The 24645-nt window shown below is 35.6% G+C and overlaps 5 protein-coding genes and 1 pseudogene across 6 annotated transcripts; 3 read left to right on the top strand and 3 right to left on the bottom strand.

Moving 5' to 3' along the window:
• Positions 1 to 3706: 3706 nt before the first annotated feature.
• LOC120144218 (trichohyalin-like) lies at positions 3707 to 5898 on the top strand. 2 transcript variants are annotated; one of them, XM_039158338.1, is made up of 4 exons: positions 3710 to 4403; positions 4491 to 4907; positions 4989 to 5207; positions 5294 to 5898. In XM_039158338.1, the coding sequence occupies exons 1-4, from the start codon at positions 3924 to 3926 to the stop codon at positions 5651 to 5653; spliced, it is 1476 nt and encodes a 491-aa protein (XP_039014269.1). In that variant the 5' UTR covers positions 3710 to 3923; the 3' UTR covers positions 5654 to 5898. The 2 variants fall into 2 exon arrangements, with proteins under 2 accessions (XP_039014268.1, XP_039014269.1); XM_039158337.1 differs by having other exon boundaries at positions 3707 to 4403; positions 4491 to 5207.
• A 664-nt stretch (positions 5899 to 6562) lies between these two features.
• LOC120144241 (agamous-like MADS-box protein AGL62) lies at positions 6563 to 7228 on the top strand. The gene has a single exon (XM_039158351.1). The coding sequence runs from the start codon at positions 6563 to 6565 to the stop codon at positions 7226 to 7228; it is 666 nt and encodes a 221-aa protein (XP_039014282.1).
• Positions 7229 to 7696: 468 nt separating this feature from the next.
• LOC120144240 (NAC domain-containing protein 1-like) lies at positions 7697 to 9635 on the bottom strand. The gene is made up of 4 exons (XM_039158350.1): positions 9581 to 9635; positions 8599 to 8907; positions 8215 to 8504; positions 7697 to 8128 (listed from the first exon to the last, which is right to left on the bottom strand). The coding sequence occupies exons 1-4, from the start codon at positions 9633 to 9635 to the stop codon at positions 7697 to 7699; spliced, it is 1086 nt and encodes a 361-aa protein (XP_039014281.1).
• Positions 9636 to 10042: 407 nt separating this feature from the next.
• Positions 10043 to 10992, bottom strand: LOC120144239 (annotated as a pseudogene).
• Positions 10993 to 12709: 1717 nt separating this feature from the next.
• Positions 12710 to 14194, top strand: LOC120144217. The gene is made up of 3 exons (XM_039158336.1): positions 12710 to 13276; positions 13392 to 13931; positions 14018 to 14194. The coding sequence occupies exons 1-3, from the start codon at positions 12725 to 12727 to the stop codon at positions 14114 to 14116; spliced, it is 1191 nt and encodes a 396-aa protein (XP_039014267.1). The 5' UTR covers positions 12710 to 12724; the 3' UTR covers positions 14117 to 14194.
• A 1388-nt stretch (positions 14195 to 15582) lies between these two features.
• On the bottom strand, positions 15583 to 17884 carry LOC120144238 (NAD(H) kinase 1-like). The gene is made up of 5 exons (XM_039158349.1): positions 17571 to 17884; positions 17045 to 17149; positions 16765 to 16859; positions 16323 to 16407; positions 15583 to 15916 (listed from the first exon to the last, which is right to left on the bottom strand). The coding sequence occupies exons 1-5, from the start codon at positions 17658 to 17660 to the stop codon at positions 15608 to 15610; spliced, it is 684 nt and encodes a 227-aa protein (XP_039014280.1). The 5' UTR covers positions 17661 to 17884; the 3' UTR covers positions 15583 to 15607.
• Positions 17885 to 24645: the final 6761 nt, after the last annotated feature.

Raw genomic sequence — 24645 nt, 5'->3', positions numbered from 1 at the left:
TTCTATAAGTGTGATGTCTTTTTTTAACATCATATTTATTGGTTTTTCAGACTGAAAAACTACTCCGACCTCATTTTCCATAATCTATCCATTATAATAGACAATCTTGAAAAAGTTGTTGGTCATTTTCTCTACAAATAAAAAAATCAATAAATTTAGATTAAAAAATTATATAAGATAATTTCATAAATCATTAAATAATTAAATATAATATAATATACTATTATATTAACGATCAAATAAAATTTATTATTTAACTTGATTGTTTGATTACTAATATTACTAATAATGATTTAATAATTATTATTAATCTAATGATTTGATATTTAATGATTTAATAATAATATGATTTAGTCATGATTACTACTAATTATTTATTATAAATATTTAATGATTTATATTTGATACTAATCATTTAGTAATGATTATTAATAATAATAATATTAGTTTGATAATATTTTTTATTTTTTTAAAATATCAAACACATTTGTTAGGCAAAATTGTCGAGATAATGTTCTCGAAAGAATTATTTCACGAGATAATGCGTTGGCCGGATTATTTTATTCAATTAATTTTTACTCCTTACTAATTTACAAATAATATAAATTAAACAAAATATTTTTTAAAAAACACTAAATATTTTTTAAACACAATATTTTTTTAAACGGAAATTATCTCGCACAAATTTTCTAATATAAACTTACTAACTAACTAATTTACGCATACACAACAACTAAAAATGGACAACAAAAAGTAATAAATTACCCACGTATTTATGCCTTCTTCCTTTCCTTTCCTTTCCTTTCTTGTTTCTTTCTTCGAATTAATTTGTACGTGGGCAAATGTTATGGAATAATGCCATGTATGTGTAAACAAAATATTTCTTTAAACAACAATAAATTAAACAAATTAATTTTATATAATCTAATATATTATAATATAACTTAAACTAATAAACTATTTCTTTATTATAATATAACTTAGTTAAAATAACAAACTAACAAATTAATTAAGCACTAATTAATTTTTTTATAATATAACTTCAACAAACAACCTAATATACGTTTAAATATACTAACAAATTAATTAATTTTTTTATATTTAATAACTTAAACTAAGAAACTAATTAACTAATTTTTATATATAATATATAACTTAAACTAACAAACTAATATAATATAACTTAAACTAACAAACTAATTAACTAAATTTTAGTTTTACCCTAAACCCTAAGCTAACAAACTAATAATTTCATATAATAAACTAAATTAAACAATAAAAAATTATCTCAAAAAAGAATGTTTGAGCCTTTATCTTCTTTTCTTCTTCTTCCTTTTCTTTCTCTTGGTAAAGTTTCTATATGTGCTGCTTCTGCTTATGCTTTTACCCTAAACCCCCATATCCTCTATATAAAGAAAATGGGCATTGGTGAGCGTCATTAAATTTGACTGTTGAAGCAAATAATATTGAGCATTGAATCGTGTAACTATTGAGCGTTGAAAGGCTACAATTCAACATCAATATTTGCTGCATTTAGCAGCTAAATTAACGCTGGAATCTCCCAGCTATGGATGCAAGAATCTCCCAGCTATGGATGCAACGCATGCATGAGGGAACAGAGGGTTAAAGCTTGGCTGCAATCTCCCAGTTATGGATGCAACGCATGCACGAGGGAGCAGGGTTAAGTTTGGTCGCCAGCTTGGTCGCCGGGCGTGCATGGCGACCTACCATGTCGCCGGGACTTCTTGGCGACCTACACAAAGAAAATTCGACGTGCATGGGCCATGCAATGCTCCCTGGATAGCTCACACTCACTCCTTGGTGCTCCATGGATAGCTTGCACTCACTCCTTGGTCGCCCGGAGTGCATGGCGACCTCTTTGGTCGCCTGGAGTGCATGGCGACCTCCTTGGTCGCCTGAAGTGCATGGCGACCTACGGCTTCACTGTAGAATTCACACTATCTCAGCAAATAATATGTCCAAAGCTTTATATCGTGAAATAAAAATTTAGAGAACATTATCTCGTGGATTTTGCCGTATTTTTCTTACTCTACTCGTTTTATATAAAGTGTACTTATATGTGTATATTCTGAGTGGAATCGGGTTTTTTATAATATATATATTTTTGGGTAATTTAATTATAAAATGACACGATTTATATCCTGCAAGTTGAGTCGAATTACGATATAGAATATATCCAATCGATATTCATTTTACATGAAGTGTACTGATATGTTTTATGACATAAGGTTGATTTTTATAAGAAATTTATGAGAGTAAAAAAAATATATAAGTTTCTACTTATACTCTCATCATTGAGCTTATATTTCATGAGTTTGATTGGAATATGATTTAAATATTGAGAATAAATGTCGTTAAATTAATAATTCAATTGATATTTATTTTAATTATTTTTTAATGATACTGGGTGATTGCAAGGTATATGTGTTTAAATGATCATTAATAAATAACAATGCATAGGGTTGTAAATAAACAGAGTTTTTGGTGAACTGTTTGTATAACGTTCGTTTATATTTTTGTTCGTTAAGCTAAATAAATGAGTATGAACAATTTTTTTTATATTCATTTAATAATTGGACGAACACGAACAGAAGTGTGTTCAGTTCGTTTATGTTAAGAACAAGCACGCTTACCCAATTCTCATTTTCATTTTTTTACATTTTAAATATTGGTAAAGGTAGTGACTAAATTGAACACATGATAAAATTTGAAATTTAAATTGTTGATTTAAGGAGTTTAAGCACTAGTGGTGTATTTTTATCATTATTCTTTAACTTGCAAATGAAAAGCGTAAAACTAAAAATTGAATATATAAACGAACGATAAACGAATGATAAATGAAGGCTAAACGAACACTCAACAAACGCTAAACGAACATGTTCGTGAACATTAAACAAACATGTTCTCAAACAATAAATAAACGAATATAAACACATTCAAAAATAAAGAAACGAACACGAACAACTTAAAAAATAAACGAACGAACGCGAACATAACTTTTTTCGTTCGAGTTCGATTCTTTTACACCCCTAACAACACGTAAACATGCTGCAGAGGCAATCATATTGTTTGTTGTAATATGAAAATGAATTTTAGTATGTAACTTTTGATTCATATTTTCATGACTCTCAGTACTCTCATTCCATATATAGATTTTTTTAGTAATACTATTCGAATTTAACTTATTTTATGATTAAATCAGATCGAAAGACTCTTATTTTGAGAACAATCCTTTCCATTCAATTTTTCATGTATAATGTCAAAATTTAAACTCACAATCGTTATTTAAATGACCTAATATCTCATTTTACTAGATCAATTAATATTTTCCATGCCATTATTACCATGACCTAAAACAGCCTTCAAACACACAACAGTTCCAGTACCTATCCTCTAATCTCTAAACCTACCGTTGCAAATTTCAATTTTGAAAATGCCTACATATTTTAATTTCAGTGTTTTGCTAAATCTACCCCCACCTATGTCTAATCAATTCTTCACCTATATTTTCCTCCCAAAAATTTTACTCCTTCCATCAAATTCCTTTAAAAACAAAGGTACGGAAATTTATGTTAAACAAGTCCAAAATTTTCACAGTGGTTCTTAGCTTCCATGTCCACCCACCATACTGTCATTTTATCTAATGTAAAACCAGACACCCTAAACAGGACAAAACAGCCTCTATTTATTTATTCATTTTTGTTTCAGACAACTTGAAGAAGACCAGGACATCTGTGTTTGCAAAATATTAACAGAACTCCCACTGTCTGTAACTAAATCCGAGTACCCAGTTATAGAGCAGCTCTTAAATTTTCAAAAACCAACAGGTTTATTGCATCGGGAAGGCAGTAAAGAGCTTACCTTTTTCAAAACGAAAGCAGAGAGTTTTTTTTTTTGGTTGCATGGAGAGGGTGTCAATGGGAACAACTATAACAAGGAGAGCTAAATGGCAATACCCACCGGCGCAGCCATCTCCGAGAATCATCCATTTGCCACGGCGGCTTCGAAGGAAAGCGCCCAAGGCGAGTCCTTCGAAACTTCCCGGTTCGCAGAAGGAGAGAAAAGGGATGGTTCTGGAGAGCTTGTTTGATCAAGGAGGGTCTTTTACAAGGGGGAGTGTTCCGGTGGTGGTGGTGAGTCCGAGGGAGAGTGACGACGAGATGAGAAGAGGGAGGGTGGCCGAGGAGGAGGAGGAGAAGAGAGAAAACCGCAGCAGCAGCGTAGCGTTTGTTGAAGAAGAGAAATGGAGGTTCCAAGCTGAGATGTTGAGAGCGGAGTGTAACTTGTTGAGGATGGAAAGGAAGATCGCCGTTAAGAAAATGGAGAGAAGAAAGGTGTACATGGAGAGGACATTGAAATCTGCTGCTCAAATTTTACTTTCCGTCGGTTTCTTCTTTTCCTTTTTTTTTTCTGTTTGGTTCTCGGGAAAATATTGCTTTTTGACTTTGGTTTTGGCAATTGGTTTACAGGGAAGAAAGAACATCTGTGAACGGAAGGATGTAAACATGGCATTATTGGACGAACAGATCAATGAATTAATTGAGAAAATAGAGAAGCTGCAAAAGAGATCAGGTGTTCAAGACTTGGAGGTAAAAAAATGCAGTAACTTCGATAAAAAAATATCTTCTCTCCAGAGGCAGCTAGAAAAATCTGGGTTTAAAGGAATATCTGATGAAGAACGATGCGTGAAAGAGATTCGACAGATGGCCGAAGCGAGCTTGTCGATCAAAACCATCAGCGAAGACGATGATCATAACCGCAATGTACAAAACTACTCAGATTTGCAGGTGGAGAGTTTGAGAAGAAAGATGGATGGATTGTCAAAGGGGTTTTTGTTAGAGGAATATTCAGATTTATCGTCTTCTTCTTTACAACAATCATGCAAAGTAAGTTCCTTTAATCATCATCAGTCTTTAACAACAATCATATTAGTTCAATTTTTGCATTACAGCACTTGGTTTTTGCAGGAGAAAATGTCCCATGAGGCAAGAGTGTGTTCGGGGCATTGCAAGGCATTAGTGCAGAGGGTTGTCGAGCAAATTCGTGCCGAGACCGAGCAATGGTCACAGATGCAAGACATGCTGGGGCTGGTTAGGGATGAGATGGAAGAATTGCATGCGTCTCGTGATTTCTGGGAAGACCGAGCACTCGATTCAGATTATCGGATTCGATCCCTGCAATCCGCTGTAAGATTTTCACATGCTACATAAGAACTACAAAAACAATCACACATCATTTCTACTTGCTGAACATGTTGGTTTGCTTTCATTAGGTGAAAGAATGGAGACAGAAAGCTCTGTCGTCCGAAGCTGAGGCTAAAGAGTTACGGGCACAAGTATACGTGCTTCGCCAAGAGGTTGAGAGATTGAGGCAGGAAAGAGAGCGAAAAACAGCGAGGACCCGAATTGCTTCACCGATCAATCGAGAAGCACAAAGTGAAACAGAGAAGAGGGTACTCGTGTGTCGGTTAAAGGAGGATGATCCCTGCACCGCCGGACTTATCCCGATCAGACGTTCGCCCCTCAGAGACATCAGTAACAAGCCAACCTTGAAGAAACAACAGAAACAGCATGGTGAGGGAATCTTGCCATTGTTTAGCCTTCATAAAGAGGAAATGAAACGTTCATCGTAGACGAATCTTATAGAAACAGCTCGTGAGTTGTACATGGATCTCGAACCGATTTTGAAGCTTTTCAGTTCACTAGTTCACTGCTTCAACCTTGCCTACAAATGGAGTCCATAAAAGGGAAAGCAGGGCATGCAAAAATGTGTAAATCTGACCTAGCTTACAAATTTTAGCAAGAAAACAACCTTGTGCTGGCTACTGAATTGATGTATGCAGATAGTAAAGGTCTTCTGAGAAATTGTACATCTGATCTAATCAATGTTGGTTAATGCCAGCAGTTTAAATTTTGCTTCACTTTGTTTAGATTAGACTGTTATATCTTTGATCAAATAAACTATCTACATGATTTCTTTACATGGTCTTGTATATATATATATATATATATATATATATATATATATTTATATATATATATATATATATATATGTATAATTTTTAAATAAACATTGAAAGAATCACACTTTTAAACACGTGTTAGTTGATTCAAGCGTTTAATAATATTAATAGATTAAAGGGCTTTCTAATGATATTATTAAAGGCTGATTATGATAATAAAAGCTCTGAAACTGTTAAAATCTTAAGGCTCATATTAAATATGCTTCCAAGCAAACGGCAAGTCTCTGATAATTCCAAAGATGTCGATGAACACCCAAAATATGGGATGAATAACACAATCAAGATTTAAAAAGGGAAGCTTGATTCTCATACTTTACAAGTAAAAATCGCTTTAATTTTCTTTGTGAAAGCAAATAAACGGTTTTCTTCATCATAGATACCATTGCCAACCAAATTCATAATTAGTTTTAATTGTAATTCCAAATCTTGGTTTTTAATTCCAGAAACAAATCCAACACCTCTGTATAAATACCCCCATTCATTCCTCTCGATGTTTCAAGTTACATTTATCTTCAACAATGGTGAAGAGCAGCTCCATCCGAGGTCGCCGGAAGATCGAAATGAAGAAGATAGTGAAGAAGACTAATCTTCAGGTGACATTTTCTAAACGTCGTGCTGGGCTGTTTAAAAAAGCTAGTGAACTTTGCACGCTTTGCGGTGTCGGTGTTGCAATCATAGTCTTCTCCCCCGCAGGCAAGGTCTTCTCATTTGGCCACCCTCGCATCGAGTCCATCGTCGACCGGTTTTTCACTCCGAACCCTTCGGGTCGTAAATTTATCGCACACCATAACGTTATCGAACCTCTTCGAGATGCGAACATCCGTGAGCTCAATGCACATCTAGCGCAACTTGTTGAGATGTTTGAAGTTGCAAAAAGGAACGGGGAAGCACTTGATGAAGTAAGGGAAGCTGGTAGACGGCAATGGTGGTGGCAAGCCCCGGTTGATGAACTCGGGTTGAGTGAGCTTCAACAGTTGAGAAATGCACTCCAGGAGCTGAAGAGAAACGTTTGGAGACAAGTTGATTTGCTGCCGGCCGCGGTTGAGTCGAGCAATTGGTGGCCGTTTTCGGCCCCGAATGGTGGCGGAATTAGTGGTTTTGGCAGTGAAGGAAATGAAATGAATGCTTCTTCTGGTATTACTCAAATGTATAATTTTGATCAGGACCTATATGTAGATTTTTGAGTTTTCAGCAGGATCAAAGTCGAGAATTTTATGGTGGGATGTCAAAATAAAAAGGATTAAATCATAAAACTTGAGTATTTTGGGGGTAAAATTATAAAGTAAGACTTGTTCGTGGGTTAAGTCTGGGATGGGTTATAGTCTAGCTTAATTATACACGAATCAAAATATATCAGTGGTCAAAGAGATAATAAAAAAATACTATATTGTAACCACCCTAAATTAATAAAAAAAATATTTAAACTATAATTTCCATTTTAAATTAATAATTCAGTTTTAAAATATTCAGATAATATTATATTTTCTAAATCCTTTTGGTATATGAGCCCAAATAAAAGAAGGAAATCAATAACATAAAAGTACAAAAATTGTCCTCATAGTAACATCAAAATGGATCGTAAATCAAACACAAATAAAGTCTCCAGTAGAAATATAAAATTAAACTCCAAAGGAATCAAACAACTTCAAACCCTAAACTTCATATTTACTCACCCAAGCCTTATACGAAGAATTTTCATCTGAATTATTAGTATTTTTAGTGGACAGATCCAACTGGACCAGTGGTTGAACATACATGTCCAATGGTGCAGGATGTTCCAAATTTCCAGCGCCGCTCCAAACATCTTGCTGCTCCAATCTATCATTCAGACACCACGTCGGAAACTGGTCGATAAAATTATTCTGTAAAATGTTAAAAGATTCGTCGGCCAAAGATTGGTTCACGAAGCCTCCCATGTTGAAATAAGCGTTGTAATCGATAATATCATCCGAACCGATTATCTCTTCATTCGGAGGAGGATCTTCGGGATTCTGATTCGGCGGACTCGTCTCGTCGTTTTTTGTTTGTGTTTTACCTGATTTATCCTGTTTTTTGTAGATCCGACATAAAACCCAATCATCCAGCTACCACACACACACAAAAAATCAAAAAGGAAAATTAAAAAAAATGAATTTAGAAAAAATAAATTTTGGGAAATTTAGAGTGATACCCTCATGTCATTGTAACCAGCCCTTTCTTTTCTGGGCGAAGGAGGATCGTTAACTCTATACTCATGCATTATCCAGTAAGTCTTATCACCTTTGGGAGGTTTTCCTCTGTAAAAGACCAATGCCTTTCGGAAGCCGATGATGTTGTTGTTGAATCGAACTTTCCTGTCGGCACCGGTGGCCTTCCAGTATCCGTCACCGGCTGCACGATTAGGTCGTGTTCCGTTCCGGTACTTTTTGTCTCTAGGAGTGAAAAAATACCATTCCTTCTCTCCGTATTGCTTGTGTTGTTCTGGTTGACAAAGTATAATACAATCAAATTAATTATTCGAAAAAAATATTTTCGATCTTAATTTAGATTGAAGGATTTAATATCATGATAATACCTGCAAGTTTTTCAGGATTATAACTATATAAATTAACTTCCATGATCCTGTTCTGAGGCAAAGGTAAGTTCATGACTTTCTTCCTCAAGTAATGAAGAACGAGCTCTTCGTCAAGAGGACAAAATCGAAATCCCGGAGGAAACGAATCGAGATAGCCATCTTCGACATCGTTGCCGTTACCGTTCATGTTCGGTTGGTCTTTCTTCAATGGCTCGACGACGACTAGGCCGCCGTTGGGGGATGCGTGGTGGAGAGACGGTGGTGGGATCTCCATAGGTGATTGTTTGATGTTACAAGATTTAGGTTTTGCTCAACTTCTATACTCAGTTTACTAAGAAAAATATATATGAAAATAAGCAAAAACAAATGACTGAGAATTCTAGATGAAATCAAACATGTAAATGACTAACAACTATATATAATTTATTTTAAAAAGATAAATATTTAATTTGATTTGTTTGTTTTAATTTATCTATAAAAAAATCTTTATTTATTTTAAAAATTATCATTATCTTATCAAAAAATTTAAAAATCAATCAAGTTTTTTCAAAATATAAAAACTAAAAACCTACTAAGATTTTTCAAAATCTTATATCACAGTGTTATATAAATAGTTAAACTGTTTTGTTTGTTATTAGATTATGATATTGATTTTATTCTGATCATCATATATTTATTTATTAATTAAGTATTAAAATTTTATTTTGATTTCAATTAAATTATTTACATTTAAATTAAAACGTCTAGACTGATGTGATAATTTTAAAATTTATGTAAAAATATATTTAGTCATATATATATTTACACATTCAATTGATTTTATTCTAATTTAAAAATAATTCAATAAATTTAATTCTCAATATTTAATTTTAAATAATTTAATAAATTTAATCTTATATTTCATTAGAGAAAATTAAAGAATGTACATTTATTTAAAACATATCTCAAATAATTATATTACGCATTTGGGTACATGTAAAACCTTTTACTATGTCATAAAGAACATATGATTGTCGTAGATAGCATATCATAGTCATTTTGTCTGTTTGATCATTAACATCATTTATATTAGTAAAGTATCCACATTTATCTGATTAATAAAATGGCATAATGCAGCAAAATGACCTTAATATTTAATAGTAGTGTCAACTTTACCCGTATTGTTTTTTTTGGAATATTTAGGTACCGAACGTTTATTTTTGGGTCAAAGCGGTAAATTCACAAGTTACAACAAAAGTGTAGATTTAATATTTATAGGTTTGAATATAAGATTTTAGGGTTTAAGGATTAGAAAATTATATTTTAAGATTAAAATAAATAAATAAATTTACATAATCCATATATCAAATAATAATATTATATTTTATCATAGATACTGCAAAGAGCTAAAGAGACGGTCCTAAAGAATGAGCAAATCCATTTTCCTTCAAAATGGTTTGGTGCTTCAGAAACTTACTTCTCCGGTAGCCGGAAACAAGGGTATAGTTCGTGTAACAACTCGACTACGTGCATCTGCAACATTCACCTAACCGAATGTTGCACTGGGAAATGTCTGCATCAAACAAGACTTAATGCGTGTGTTTTTCGGAAGATCGACGATGAAAGCTCTCGTTTAATGTACATTTGATTGAGCTTAATACGGCTGCAGCACTTGTGTTAAGTGTTGGTTGTAATAGAGGTCCGATTACCATTCCCGGGTTCATGGCAACCATGTCGACGCCCTTCTCTTTCGAAAACCAGTCAATTTTTCATGTATTCAGTATGGCATCAGATGAGGTAGCAGGAATGTACACACACCTTTAAGCTCCTACAGTAGTCAAGATCAGCAGAACAAGTTTCGTCGATTTCCCGTTGTAGGTGAGTGCAGCTATAGAAGACGTCAAGATCACTCGTCGGATCGAAGACGACATCGTGCACGAGTTCAGTACATTCAATGTGCCCTTCACAGCAGGATCAAGTAATTCTGCCTGGTGTAGACAAAGGAAGAACAAAACTAAAATCAATCAAGGATAGATTTCAAGATTAATAAATGAAGATCAACCTCGGGATCTTTGACATCATGATAAAAGGGAGATGGTGTGTAAGAAACACCTTCACAGCCTTCAATAGCGGAATCATATGAACCCTGTTCCAATAGGTTTGCTTTAAACAGCTTCAGCCTGTCCTCGGCTCCTTCAAGAGCAAGTAAGTGTTGTGTCTTTCCTGGATCATCTATTAAGGAATGATATGAATAACTAATTCCTCCCTCATCATGCATTTACACACGCAGAAGAAACCAACTGATGAGGATGAAATATAAGGAAAATGGAGAAAGAAATGAAACGAACCTGGGTCTCGAACAAGGTAAAGAAATTCCATTGCTTTGTAATTCATACACCTTAGCCCATTTACCATTGCGAGAGGTCTGGTTTCAAGAAATTAGTTCAAGAATATATATATATATCACGTCATCACTTATGTACATGTAATATGTACCACGTTATCACTTTGAACGCATGTCAAATGTTATGCAGGTCACATATGTATACGTGATATGTGTCACATCATCACGTTAGACACATAAGACTTGTTATGTTGGTAATAAGCATTGATTATTAGTCAACTAAAGATTTTCATCTAATTAGAAGCATTTTGTTGATGTACATAGAGTACGTATCTCGTTATCACTTTAAACACATGGCAAATGCTATGTAATCACTTATGCATACGTGGTATGTGTCACATCATCATCACGCTAGACACATAAGACTTGTTATATCGATAATAAACATTGATTATTAGTCAATTAAAAATTTTCATCTAATTAGAAGCATTTTATCTCAAAGTAATTTAAGGCTAAAATACTTTTTAAAAAAAATCAAAATGACTGCTCACTAAATGTTAAAAGTATTTTCTGTCATTATATCTTTTACCAATACCTTTGTAATAAAACGATCATTTAATATCTAAATACAATTGGGGATGTCGTGTTAGAATAGTTGATTTGACACCCTTAACCCACAATGGTACACTTTGACATCAGATATGCATCTAACAAGATTCTAAACAAGACGTATGGTGAGGACAAAAGTGAAGACAGTACTATTATGAATTTTCAAGTAACAACAAGCACCAAAGGTAGCCATTTGTGTTGCAGTGCCCTTAAATTTTCAATAATTTTCTTAAAATGACTTCTCCCATTCATATAGCTTTAGCACCTTCATCTTTATAAAGAGCCTAGGAACTAGCCTCAAGTCTCTCATCTTGTGCAACCATTAGGTATTCTATATCACAGTGAGAATTAGGGTTGTAAATGAGATCACAAACTACTCAAGTTCAACTTGATCAAAGTTAAATATTATGACAAAGCATATGCTCATGTAGTCATTACCTAGTGAAATGTTAAATAATATGACAATGATGTGTAAAATTTGATATTTGTAACGTAAAATCGAAACAGGTTTACCCAAACCATGTGTAGATTTGTGTGGGAGAAACAAGTTTGAATCCATTGGTGCATGCTCCTAACTATGGTCCTGAATTTGTGGGGCAAAAACTTTATGAAAGAGACGTATTCCTTTAGAAACGCTCTTAATAAAGCATGTGGGAATGAAGGACATCAAATTTGAACGTGCAAAAATGTCCCTCTTTTTGTACCACACCAAATGCGCAAAACACTGCACACACATGAACAACCACCGTCACATGAACTCCAAAAACCAAACACAAAACCCAACACTTTCCCCCTTGTGTTTTTGTCTTCACAACAGCAAAAACACACCCTTTCTTCTCCATTTTGATTCTTTGTTAGTGAAACTTAAATCACAAACAAAGATCTAAACATTTTCATTCTATGCGTTCGTAATAAGCCCTTCTTATAAACAAACTCCTTTTTCCTTTGAATACACAAATGAAACACAGGTTTCGTAGTCGTTCTTTCCTGGATTTAGCCAAGTTGTCTGCTTTTTCGGGCCTGGTTCTCTTGATCTTGTACAAATTCTTGTATAACCCTCGATCTAAAGATTCGATCGATGTTTCGACGCGGATCGAAATGAAACGGCCGAACACAACGGTCAAGCCTGTGCATTATCCGACCAACATTAGTCACATTAAGTTCGTACTCGTTGGTTGTACTAAAACATGGCCGATGAGAAGACCCTACACTGAATCCTGGTGGAAACCGAACAAAACAAGGGGGAGCATCTTCATGGACTCACCTCCACCTAAAGAGTTCCTCCCTTGGCCTAAAACGTCTCCACCTTTTAAGATCAATTCGGATGCCACGAAACTGCCGGTGTACCCAAGGCTCGCGAATCCGATCGAGGCTAGGATTTTTCGATCCGTTCTCGACTCATTTAACCTTGGAGATAACCAAGGCGTGAGGTGGTTCGTAATGGCCGACGATGACACCATATTTTTTCTAGAGAATTTAGTTGAGACGTTGGCAAAATATGATCATACCAAGCATTATTACATCGGGATGTACTCGGAGTCAGTCATCTCGAACTTCCTTTTCGCCTACGACATGGCGTACGGTGGTGCCGGATATGCTCTGAGCTATTCACTGGTGCAACAACTTGCCCCATTGATGAATGATTGCCTGGAAAGATACCCGTTCAGCCATACCAGTGACCATTTAACATCCTCTTGTTTATTCGACTTGGGGATTTCTCTGAGTATTGAAAGTGGTGTCCATCAGGTAATTACACCTCTATTACTTGGCATAATTTTAAAGTATCTTTCTTGAAATATCAAACTAAATGCAACTTGTGTAACTGCAAAAAGATTTCTTACTGTGATATTATAAACCTCAGATTGATCTTCTCGGTGATATATCGGGCATGTTATCAGCTCATCCGCCGACACCGATCATCACGCTTCACCATTTCGACAACATAGACCCAATATTCCCCAACAAGAACCGAACCAACGCGGTAAAACACCTGATGCAAGCAGCCAAAGTCGACCAATCACGTTTAGCACAGCAAACAATATGCTACAACAAGCGAAAGAGCTGGTCCATCTCCATCTCATGGGGTTACTCGGCTCATATATACGAAACCATCATCCCTCGGAGCATTCTGAAGAAACCCCTCGAGACATTTAAGCCCTGGAAAAATGGTCCGCCCCCATTGTTCATGTTCAACACCAGGCCAATCACAAACGATCCGTGCCAAGCTCCACATGTGTTCTTCATGGAACACGTTAGGAGATTGAAAGGGGATTCCTTGGTTCTCTCTACGTATAAACGACGAGCTCCGCGTCGGTTAGGAACCTGTTTGTTCGCCGGAAACCATACCGCGGACGACGTCCAAAGAATTCGAGTCTTTTCGAATGCAACGGTTCGCAAGCAGGTTTGTATGAACAATCAGGGTAACATAAATTATGTTTAGAATTCATTCTTATTTGTTTAATTCTCCTCTTTTCTTTGTTTTCTCAGCCTGGAAAAATCGAATGCTGCAATGTTTTGAACATGACTGGCTCGAATATTATGAACATCAAGTTGAGGCAATGCAGGAAGGGTGAAGTAATTGCATAGTCGGATGATGTTAGTTCTCTTGTTCATCATACATGCTATACATCGAGTTTCATTTGTATTTAGTAGAAAAATACATATACATACATACATATAAGTTATTATTGGGTATACCGGTAGTGAAGTTTTTAAAAAATATACTTTTAGTCGATTTAAAAAACTTTACTACCAGTGTATAAAATAATAATAATTCATATATTTATACATTCTTTTCATTGAAAAACGTGTCTTATGAGTGAACTCATGCGACACAAACTGGCACAATAGATGTACCAAAGCCGAATGGTCGGTAAAATGGAAATTTTGCTTTATAGTCCTTAAGAAATCATAAAGTTTCAACTTTACTAATGTGAAAATTACACTATAATCTTTCTAAAAATTTGTTATTTCATTTTATACCCTTTAAAAAAAATCCAAATTCACCCCTGCATATGGGTTGGCCTTACGAGTAGCAGTCACATTCGACATTTCCCAGAAGGGATCCACAGTTGTCCAAAAAGTAGAGTCCAATAGCTTTTTATGCAAAAGTAAATTGTACATTCTTATATGCTAAAATAACCTCTTAGGTCCCTCTTGAGTTCGAAATTAGATAAATTGGTCTCTCTAAAAAAAATAGTCACGGTCAGATATCAGAAAGAGAGCAATTAAAGATAATTAATCACCACATTAATGTATTATGTCAAATTGATCTTAATTTTTTTAGAAAATAACAAATTTAGCTTTTAACATTTATAAAATGTCTATTAAAATTTTAAAATTGGATCAAATTAGCACGATGTGTAAATAACGAGACTAAATTTGTTGGGTATAATGTCAAAACTAACCCCCAACGTTTATCAAAATGATCATAGTGATCCATATTCTTTCTTTCCTTATATAGATGAAAATCATTAGTTAACAAACGATTAACACTCTAAAATAAGAGACATTTACCCTAAAATAAAACATTAAAGGCCAACATACTCCAAAAAAAATAATAATAAAAGTCAAAATGACTATTCGATCAAGCTTTAGAGAAATTTTTACCCTAAAATGATACGTTGAGGGACTAAAATGCTCTAAAAAAGAATATGAACCAAAATAATCATTTCAATAAATATTGAGAGGCTAATTTTGATAAGTAATCCATCTAAGATTATGTAGAATTTCCGGGAAAAGGTAAAATAGTGATTAATTGTTCTTAGTTGCTCATTTTTTAAATTTACAAGGACTAACCTTTTTTGAGATGGACCAATTCGCCTAATTTGAGCATTTTTCCCTATGTAATTTAAACAATTCCAGACTATATTGCGACGATTTTGAAAGCGAAATTCCTCTTTTGATCACATTTAAATCATACAAAGAAACTCTAGTCTTGGACTACAATTTTGGTTGTATCATCGGCAGCACCACAAACACAATGCCTCCTTCCTACAGGGGAAACACATCTTTCCCCCTTCCTACAATGACAACATATAGAATGTCTACACATGCTTAAAAGATTGGGAAATTACCTTATATATCCCGAGGCCCGTCGAATGACTGCGTCTTTCTCAGGTTCCAATGCAGGCCGTCGTGGATGCTGCGTAGAAAGTCGGTAGTAGAATCAACTTGACGTGCTGTAGGCACAGGCCAAGGTGCCATGCTGCATAAAAGAGCATCCCCAGCAACCAACAGTTTCCGGTCCTTTCCATCGAATGATGCCCAAGCTGGACTTCCGCTATTAAACGGTACCATTATTCGGACAGTTACGTGCTCCGGAAGTATCAGGGGTCGGAAGGATAATGAATGCGGACAAATTGGTGTGAACAAAATGCCAGGGACCTGCAATTGTTGGAGCATACACCGACATTATATTTTTCAGTCATATGATTGTATTCGCAGACTAAATACAGAAACAAATGGCGACCTACAACAAAATCCCATGTTTTACATCACTGGGCATCAAGAAAATATAAACAAGCAAGGAAAAGTTATCAACAAAATCCCGTGTTAGCTTTAAACCTAGGGCAATATAAGGGTTTTAACGCCTAGAGTGTGCCTTTCTCCTTTGAGAACACTGCATACCCAAAGTATTATAGCATAACATAAATAGGTACCATTAAATATCCCATCAAAAACCAACTTGTATTAGATGGAAGGGACAAACTTGAATATAAGACCACAAAAAGCACAATACTTAATAGACGTGGGATAAAACAACTTAACACTCCCCCTCATTATAGCTCACAAGGCCTACACGTGGACAACCTCTCCAGGGGTCATCAACCTCACCTGGGGTCAGGCAGGAAGAACATATACAATCTGGTTTTAACCTAACACCAATTATTAACAGATGGAACCACCCAACTTAAATATAAGAGCACAGAAACCACAAGATTCAATAAACGGGGAACAACATTACTTGGCAGATACTAGAAATAAACCATCGGACATGGATGAGTCTTTTCATTAAAGGCACAGAGAAAGAGAAGTGGCATGACATAGTGCTTCCGTAGCCACTTTTATCACAACCTGAAAGGAGGATGTGAATTTTTTTTGGACAATAAATGGTAAGGCAACTGGAAACATGCATTATTTTGAATATGTTGAAAAATTTTGCAGAAGGTTAACGTGTAATAACTAAAAGCAAGTTTCATGAAAGCTTGCATTGAGAATTTCATCATTCGTACCTGAACATTTGCATACAAAGAATTTGAACAGAAACCGAATTTGGTTTTGTCAAAATAAGCACAGTCTGTGGGTCAGATTCCCGCTTCAAAGAAATCTGGAAAGAAACAAGGAGTTACTAGATGACGGATAGAAGGCACAATAACAAACAATATCTAAATCATATTATCCTAATGAAAAATATACATGGGAGGAAAAGGCTTATTCAATAAATATAGAAACTAAATTACCTACAAAATCACATCAAACAAAAGCTTCCTAACATGATAGAGGAAGCAATACCTGTTTACTACGGCGTTCTGCTGTTGTAATATTCCCTTTTTCAAAAGAGACAATGTCATGTTTGTGCTGATCACCATTGCACCTCCATGAAAGTTTAAACAACGCCTATCGTACAATGCATAGTTTTTAATTATGTGATCTGAGCATTAATAGTAGTAAGAGTTTCACCATAAGTAAACTGGACAATGTTTCAAAAGAGACAATGCTGTGTTTCCTTGTTAGATTCAGTATCATGTATTTCCTTACCTATAGGCATCGCTACAGGTGCCTCAAATTAGTTTAAGAAAAATATATATTTGTCATGGGAAGAAATATGGAAAAGCCTACTCCCGAAAATATTAACAAGCATGGAAGAAAATCTTCCTAAAAATTTTGGGCAAACAAAACAAATAACATGACAATCATCAACAAAAGGTACAGTTTTAAGCAAAAGGTCAAATAGACAGATGCTATGTAACAAGAAAAAAAAAAGTATAATAAACAAGCAGGTATTGACTTGAAGTAGGAGTTTAATAAAAAACAGTACCTTATTCATCATCTTATTAAGATTTGAATTGGAATTTGAATCTGATTCTCTGTCACAAAGAACCTCATGGGACCAAATCCCATTCTTCATGCAGCTTTTCTCGGAATGCTCATTTCATTCATTCTGAGGCATCGATTGGCTGTCAGATTTCTTTACCCTCCCACAATCAATATCACCATTTTTCTCATCAGATAACCGATCTTCCATTCGAGCTAGCAAATTTTAAAGAAGGAAAAGTATTTATGTGAGACTTCAAACCGAGATAGAGAGGTCAATGCAAACAGAAGCACAACAGTAATAGAGAACCATAACCATTGCCATGAAGAACAGAAACTTCAAACTTAGAGCTGTTCAGAAAAAGTTAAAGCATACAAAAATTGAAAAACACGTGGAATGCAATTAATTCAAAAGCATAAAATGAGAATGATAACAATAGGCCTTCCACAATTTTAAGAACTTCAAGTCACGGCTTCTACGGCAATACTTATACAATTTTACTTAAGGCTATAAAGCAAACAATAATCTAGAGAGGAAACCTAAACCTCCAGCCCTCTTTTCTTGATTGCTGAAAGAGCATAGTACCGAGATGAGGACAACATCTAAGGTCTGCTAACCATGTATTTATCTCTCAATCAGATGGAAAGCTTTAAGCTGTTTCCTAAGTTTTTCTCAGATGCCCTTCCACATTTTCCATGGCATAAGGAGATCAATCTCAACTCCAAACAAATAGGCTTCCCACATTTTTAAGAACTTCCCAGATTTAAGTCAGCACCACTATTGCCATGTGTTGAAAATTCATAAGTATTGCTATAAAGCAATCATTGATATGGAGTGCAAACCTAAATGTTATAGAAAAATGTGATCATTGTATGATCTAAATGTGATTAATTTTTTTTGTCAATGTTATAGAAAAATGTTCAAATTACAAATTTAATTTACAACGATAATTATAAATTTTTATTATAATTTTATATATTTTCATTTTTTAATAAGACTAAATGCTTCTGTTAAAAAAATAATTTAATAAAATACATAAATTAAAGTTATCATTATATCTTTTATTTTTATAAAAGAAATATTATTTATTTTTGTACAAATATCTGGTTGAACAATAAAAGATTAGGTTTATCTTACATAAATCATTAATAGTTAGAGAAAATCGCCTCAGTGACCAAAAAAAAGTTATAATATACGATTTTAACCAACTTTTTTTGGATTTGCCAAAATGACCAATAAAATCGCAACGCGAAATAAAAATCGCAACGCGATCCCCAGAATCGCAAATCAGTTTCCAAAATCGCAACGCGATTCTTGAAAATCGCAATGCGATAGTAAAAATTCGCATTGCGATTTTACAAAATCGCAACGCGAATATGAAAATCGCAACGCGAACACATAAATCGCAACGCGTATCCGTAAATCGCAACGTGTATCCGTAAATCGCAACGCGTATGGGTAAATCGCAATGCGTATCCGTATATCGCAATGCGTATCCGTATATCGCAACGCGTATCCGTAAATCGCAACGATAATCCGTAAATCGCAACGAGAATCCGTAAATCGCAACGCGATATTTAAAGCGCCATTATAATCGCTACGCGTATTTTATTTTCAAATTACAAAAACGAATATTAAGACAAAATCCCGTAATCGCAACTCATAACCTAAAACCTAAAATCACAACTCAGTCCCATCTCCATCTCTCACTCTCTACGGCGAAGAAATCCGTCCCCATCTCCGAATATTTCCGTCCCCATCTCCGGCGAAATCCCTCACAACCATTCACGGTCAGAAATCCCTCACAATATTCAGAAATGGAAAATCAACCTCCGAGGGTTAGTTTTTTTAATTATTTTTATTTTGAAATGTTTGCATTATTGTAGGTTTTTCATATTGAAACTGATGATAAGTTTACTGGTCATTTCAATAATAGATTAACCATTTCACTTAGATTTCATTTCGCGTTACGATTCTGTCGTTGCGATTTTCAAGTTAGTATTTGTCTTTGTCTTTGTTCTGTCTTTTGGTTGAAGTAATGCAATCCATTCAAGTTTCAATTTGCAGAAGAGTCGCAACGAGAGAATGACTGTCGCAACGAGAGAAATGAAAATCGCAACGAGAGAATCGCAACGCGAAATGAAAATCGCAACGAGAGAATCGCAACGCGAAACCAAAATCGCATTGCGATTTTCATTTCGCGTTGCGATTCTCTCGTTGCGATTTTCATTTCGCGTTGCGATTCTCTCGTTGCGATTGTCATTTCGCGTTGCGATTCTCTCGTTGCGATTTTCATTTCAACCCAAAGACAAAACAGTGTTGCAAATTTTAGTTTCAAGAATAAACTACTACTTTTTATGTTTATTGTTTTTAGTATATCTTCACAGTGTAGTTTTGGTATATCTAACTTGGTATGTTTATTGTTTTTGTAGAAATTTTTTTCGGCTCAATTGACCTTGAGAAATAAAGTCAGCCTGGCCACTACAATTGCTTCGAAGCTTTCACCTGCTCAAAGACAATTGTTTGAGGAAACCTGCTTCGGGCCATGGCTGAGAGTACAGCATCCGGGTGGAGATGCTAATTTGACCCATTTATGGCTTCAGACCATGACATCAAATCTACCCGACAGTATACAACGTGGTGAGGAAGAGATATGGTTTCATTTTCCACCAGCGTATACTTGTTTTGGGCGGAAGGAGTTCTGCTTAATCACTGGTCTACGATTCGGACACGATGATGTAGGCCGGTACACTCGTCATATCGCCCGCCCATCATGGTTATCCCGGGTTTTTCCGGATGAGTCAATGGAGAAGCCGAACCTACATGTCGACGACCTGAAGAAATTATTTAATAAGAAAGCTGGTTTCACTCGGATGGATGACGTCGATGTTGTCCGAGTATGCCTTCTACTACTTGTGTATGCCGGCTTTTTAGGCAGAGAGGCCAGACAACCTATTCATCGGGAGCTAATAATATTGGTAGAGGACCTGAATGCATGGAATCTGTTTCCGTGGGGTTCATATATATGGAAAGCTACCTGGACTAAGTTGTCGTCTGCCTTTGATGACCGCAAAAGTTTGCGGGGCGATGGGTCCAAATACACTTTGTCAGGCTTTGTTTGGGCCTTTAAGGTAAGAATTTCTATATAATGTTTCTAAAATTATAATTAATTATTTAACAATTACTAATTTTGTTATTATATTGTTTGTAGATTTGGATATTCGAGGCTTTCCCCAGCATGCGTACATATGCAATAAAAACGTCAAATGATATTCCCAGGGCTATTTCCTGGAAGAGGAAAACTCTGTTGGATTGGGAAGACTTAATACCATATGCGACAATAAATAATGTAAGTTAACACAAATACTTTCATATAATATATAAACAAGTTATTAATAGTAGACGTTTAACTTTGTTTGAGTTTTTATATTTTAGGAGGCCAACATTCCATTACAAAGACTGACACCCACGGAGGAAGAGCTTGCCACTGATTGGTGGCAAGCTAGTCAGAGTTTTTTTGATGGCACGGATGATGAGCAACATCCACTTCCTCCAATTCGAGAGCCATCACCTCACCTAGAGCCATCACCCGATCAACCCGACTATACACCTCTAGAACGAGAGCCATCACCTATCCCGTCACATCATCGAGCCTCTTCTCCACCATCACCTCATGATAGGCGACCGGCAAAGATGCCACGACTCCTATCTCCCTGTTCTCCACCTCCACCTCCACGGGATGAGTCAAGGGAGTTACGTGATGAGGTCAATGCCTTGCGTGAGGAGATCGGTACTCTACGCGATAACGATGGTGCATGGCGTGTGGAGGTGTCAACTTTACGTGGTGAGGTTGCCGCTCTACGTGAGATGATAGTATCGTTGCAGAATGAGGTTCATACTCTACGCAACGAGGTAAGTTAAGATTTTCCATATTTAACTTAATGATAAATTTACTCGTAATTTCACTTAGATTAGCCATTTCACTTAGATTGCTTAGTAAATTTATTCGGTTGCTGCCAATTCTGCTAAACTGTGTATTCTTTAACACTGTGAAATAGTATTGTCTTTGTTTTGTCTTTTGGTTGAAAGTAAATTTGTTCGGTTGCTGCCAATTCTGCTAAACTGTGTATTCTTTAACACTGTGAAATAGTATTTGTCTTTGTTTGTCTTTTGGTTGAAAGTAAATTTGTTCGGTTGCTGCCAATTCTGCTAAACTGTGTATTCTTTAACACTGTGAAATAGTATTTGTCTTTGTTTTGTCTTTTGGTTGAAAGTAAATTTGTTCGGTTGCTGCCAATTCTACTAAACTGTGTATTCTTTAACACTGTGAAATAGTATTTGTCTTTGTTTTGTCTTTTGGTTGAAAGTAAATTTGTTCGGTTGCTGCCAATTCTGCTAAACTGTGTATTCTTTAACACTGTGAAATAGTATTTGTCTTTGTTTTGTCTTTTGGTTGAAAGTAAATTTGTTCGGTTGCTGCCAATTCTGCTAAACTGTGTATTCTTTAACACTGTGAAATAGTATTTGTCTTTGTTTTGTCTATTGGTTGAAGTAATGCAATCCATTCAAGTTTCAATTTGCAGAAGAAGAAATAGTTTACTTTCGCAACACGAAACTTAAAATTGCAACGCGAAACCAAAATCGCAACGCGAAATGAAAATCGCAACGACAGAATCGCAACGCGAAACCAAAATCGCAACGACAAGATCGCAACGCGAAACCAAAATCGCATTGCGATTTTCATTTCGCGTTGCGATTCTTTCGTTGCGATTTTGGTTTCGCGTTGCGATTCTTTCGTTGCGATTTTCATTTCGCGTTGCGATTTTGGTTTCGCGTTGCGATTTTAAGTTTCGTGTTGCGAAAGTAAACTATTTCTTCTTCTGCAAATTGAAACTTGAATGGATTGCATTACTTCAACCAATAGACAAAACAAAGACAAATACTAACTTCAGGGTATTAGTTTGAAACATATTTTTCTTTGTTATCTGATGCATTTTGTGAACTATGATAGAATAATGACTTGGGTGAATACAATGCAAGTTTGAAACATATTTGTCTTTGTTTTCACTGTTTAAATATCATGTCTGTTTATTTACTGATTTTTGTATTTAATTATTTAGCGGCCCGATAGAGTGGATGCTTTACGTCGGGTTATGCTTGCACGACGGAGTTCACGCATCAGACAGCGTGCACGTGCTATTAAGTCTCCGTACACCCCAATAGTGCGAAGACACCGCAAGAAGAAGCCCGACTCGCCTGTCATCCCTCAAGAGTCCACTCCTATCGTTGAAGAGGCCCCCCCTATCATTCCTCGAGAGTCCCCTCCCACCGATCAAGAGGCCATTGTCATCATTGAAGAGGTCCCTCCCACCATTCAAGAGCCCGATTCACATGGCGTCATATGTAGGCTTCTTGAGAAACCCTCTGACGTGCCGGACATGATGGATTCAAGTTGGCTCTCGTATGAGTTACCGGCCAGTACCATACCGGTATCTGAAGAGGAGAGGGAACAACTACCGGACACAATTCTGGATAACACCTTTTGGGCTAAGACCGCTGTTGATTTTTATCTACATGAGCGGAGCCAGGGGTGTTTCACTGACATATGCAAGCTCACCGATGATATCTATTTGTTGCTTGATCGGTCTTGGTGGGGCGTATTATTAGGGGTCGAAGACAATGGCTATTTCGATGGGGGGGTAAGTCTTATATTTTTCTTATATTTCAATTTGATTAATTTTTTTTTTAAATTTATGTAAGACACTAATATATGTCTTTTTTTGTAAAACAGCATATCGATGCGTGGGTGACACGTCTTCTAATAATAAGAAAACTTAAGAAAAATAAAAATATACGATATACAATTATGCCGACGTCTTTTCACGCCGTTCACTTGAAGAATGCACGAGATGAATCATTTGATTTGGGCAATGGACAAGCTAAACTTTATCCTGCATGGTGGGAGGTCGATAAGGTTAGTATTTATTTTAGATTGAGTTTAAAGGTTTTATGAAATAAGTGCGCAAATGAATGAATTATTACTTATGATTGCAGGTGTTTATCCCTGTTTTGGAACGTAAACATTGGATTCTCGTCGAGCTTCAGCTCCCATCCCTTAAGACAATAGTGTATGACAGCATGATAAATTACATATCATTGGCTGATTTAAGAGATGTTATTAAGGGATGGAGCTCTCATTTGGCTAAATTCTTGGATGCGATCAATTATTGGACTCGTTCTGGAAACAAGAAGCCAAAGAAGCTCAATATTACAGTTATTAGAGACGAGACCGCGCCACAACAAACGAGCGGAGCCAGAGGAGATTGTGGTCCTCTCGTATGCTTGGCGTTGGAGCGTTTGACGACGGGAAGCATCAAGTATCTACCTCCCACCGATAGAGATAGAGCTGCAGTATGCTTGTGGTTTCGGCATTATATGGCTAAATCGATATATACGAGACGCTGCCTACCTGCATCCGCGTTATAAAAATGTCCATAAACAATTGGTAAGTTCATATACTTTTGGTTTGAAAATGTTTGGTTAAGTACCTAGAATTCAATAATTTGCTGTTTGTAGGTTTTAGATGTGTAGAAAGTGTTGTTTGAGCAAATGTTTGGTTTCTGCAGGTTAATCTCAGAAGTGAACTGCGTGAAAATGATGTATGGCTGCAAAAGTTGATTCAATAGTTTAATTGATTGTTTTTTGATTGTTTAATTGATTTGTAAAAGTTGATTCAATAGTAGATGATCGGAAATAAGAATTATTGCTTATTTTTTGATTGTTTAATTGATTTGTAAAAGATGATTTGTAAAAGTTGATTTGTGTAATTGATGCGAACATAATTCTTATTTGTGCTTGTTTAATTGATTGAAATGTAATGGTTGATTTTGTTGATATCTGCATTATGTTGAAGGCAAAAATGACTATCGCAATGCGAAATGAAAATCGCAATGCGAAATGAAAATCGCAACGAGAGAATCGCAATGCGAAATGAAAATCGCAATGCGGAAATGAAAATCGCAACGAGAGAATCGCAATGCGATTTTCATTTCGCATTGCGATTTTCATTTCGCATTGC

Source organism: Hibiscus syriacus, unplaced genomic scaffold (assembly GCF_006381635.1).
Source record: "Hibiscus syriacus cultivar Baekdansim isolate YM2019G1 unplaced genomic scaffold, ASM638163v2 tig00110885_pilon, whole genome shotgun sequence".
Lineage (NCBI taxonomy): Eukaryota > Viridiplantae > Streptophyta > Magnoliopsida > Malvales > Malvaceae > Hibiscus > Hibiscus syriacus.
Note: the sequence above shows the minus strand (reverse complement) of the source record. Positions and strands in the feature narration are given on the sequence as shown.

Excerpts from the sequence above, each read along its gene's own strand:
- LOC120144218 (XM_039158337.1), top strand. The coding sequence starts at position 3,924 with ATGGAGAGGGTGTCAATGGGAACAACTATAACAAGGAGAGCTAAATGG. Across the intron at positions 4,404-4,490 it reads CTGCTCAAATTTTACTTTCC|GGAAGAAAGAACATCTGTGA; the intron begins GTCGGTTTCTTC and ends ATTGGTTTACAG. Across the intron at positions 5,208-5,293 it reads TTCGATCCCTGCAATCCGCT|GTGAAAGAATGGAGACAGAA; the intron begins GTAAGATTTTCA and ends TGCTTTCATTAG.
- LOC120144241 (XM_039158351.1), top strand. The coding sequence starts at position 6,563 with ATGGTGAAGAGCAGCTCCATCCGAGGTCGCCGGAAGATCGAAATGAAG.
- LOC120144240 (XM_039158350.1), bottom strand. The coding sequence starts at position 9,635 with ATGACTATGATATGCTATCTACGACAATCATATGTTCTTTATGACATA. Across the intron at positions 8,908-9,580 it reads TCTTTATGACATAGTAAAAG|CAAAACCTAAATCTTGTAAC; the intron begins GTTTTACATGTA and ends ATAGAAGTTGAG. Across the intron at positions 8,505-8,598 it reads TAATCCTGAAAAACTTGCAG|AACAACACAAGCAATACGGA; the intron begins GTATTATCATGA and ends TTTGTCAACCAG.
- LOC120144217 (XM_039158336.1), top strand. The coding sequence starts at position 12,725 with ATGAGAAGACCCTACACTGAATCCTGGTGGAAACCGAACAAAACAAGG. Across the intron at positions 13,277-13,391 it reads TTGAAAGTGGTGTCCATCAG|ATTGATCTTCTCGGTGATAT; the intron begins GTAATTACACCT and ends TATAAACCTCAG. Across the intron at positions 13,932-14,017 it reads ATGCAACGGTTCGCAAGCAG|CCTGGAAAAATCGAATGCTG; the intron begins GTTTGTATGAAC and ends TTGTTTTCTCAG.
- LOC120144238 (XM_039158349.1), bottom strand. The coding sequence starts at position 17,660 with ATGAAGAATGGGATTTGGTCCCATGAGGTTCTTTGTGACAGAGAATCA. Across the intron at positions 16,408-16,764 it reads CTTTGTATGCAAATGTTCAG|GTTAAAACCAGATTGTATAT; the intron begins GTACGAATGATG and ends AATTGGTGTTAG. Across the intron at positions 15,917-16,322 it reads GTTGTCCACGTGTAGGCCTT|GTCCCTGGCATTTTGTTCAC; the intron begins GTGAGCTATAAT and ends CAACAATTGCAG.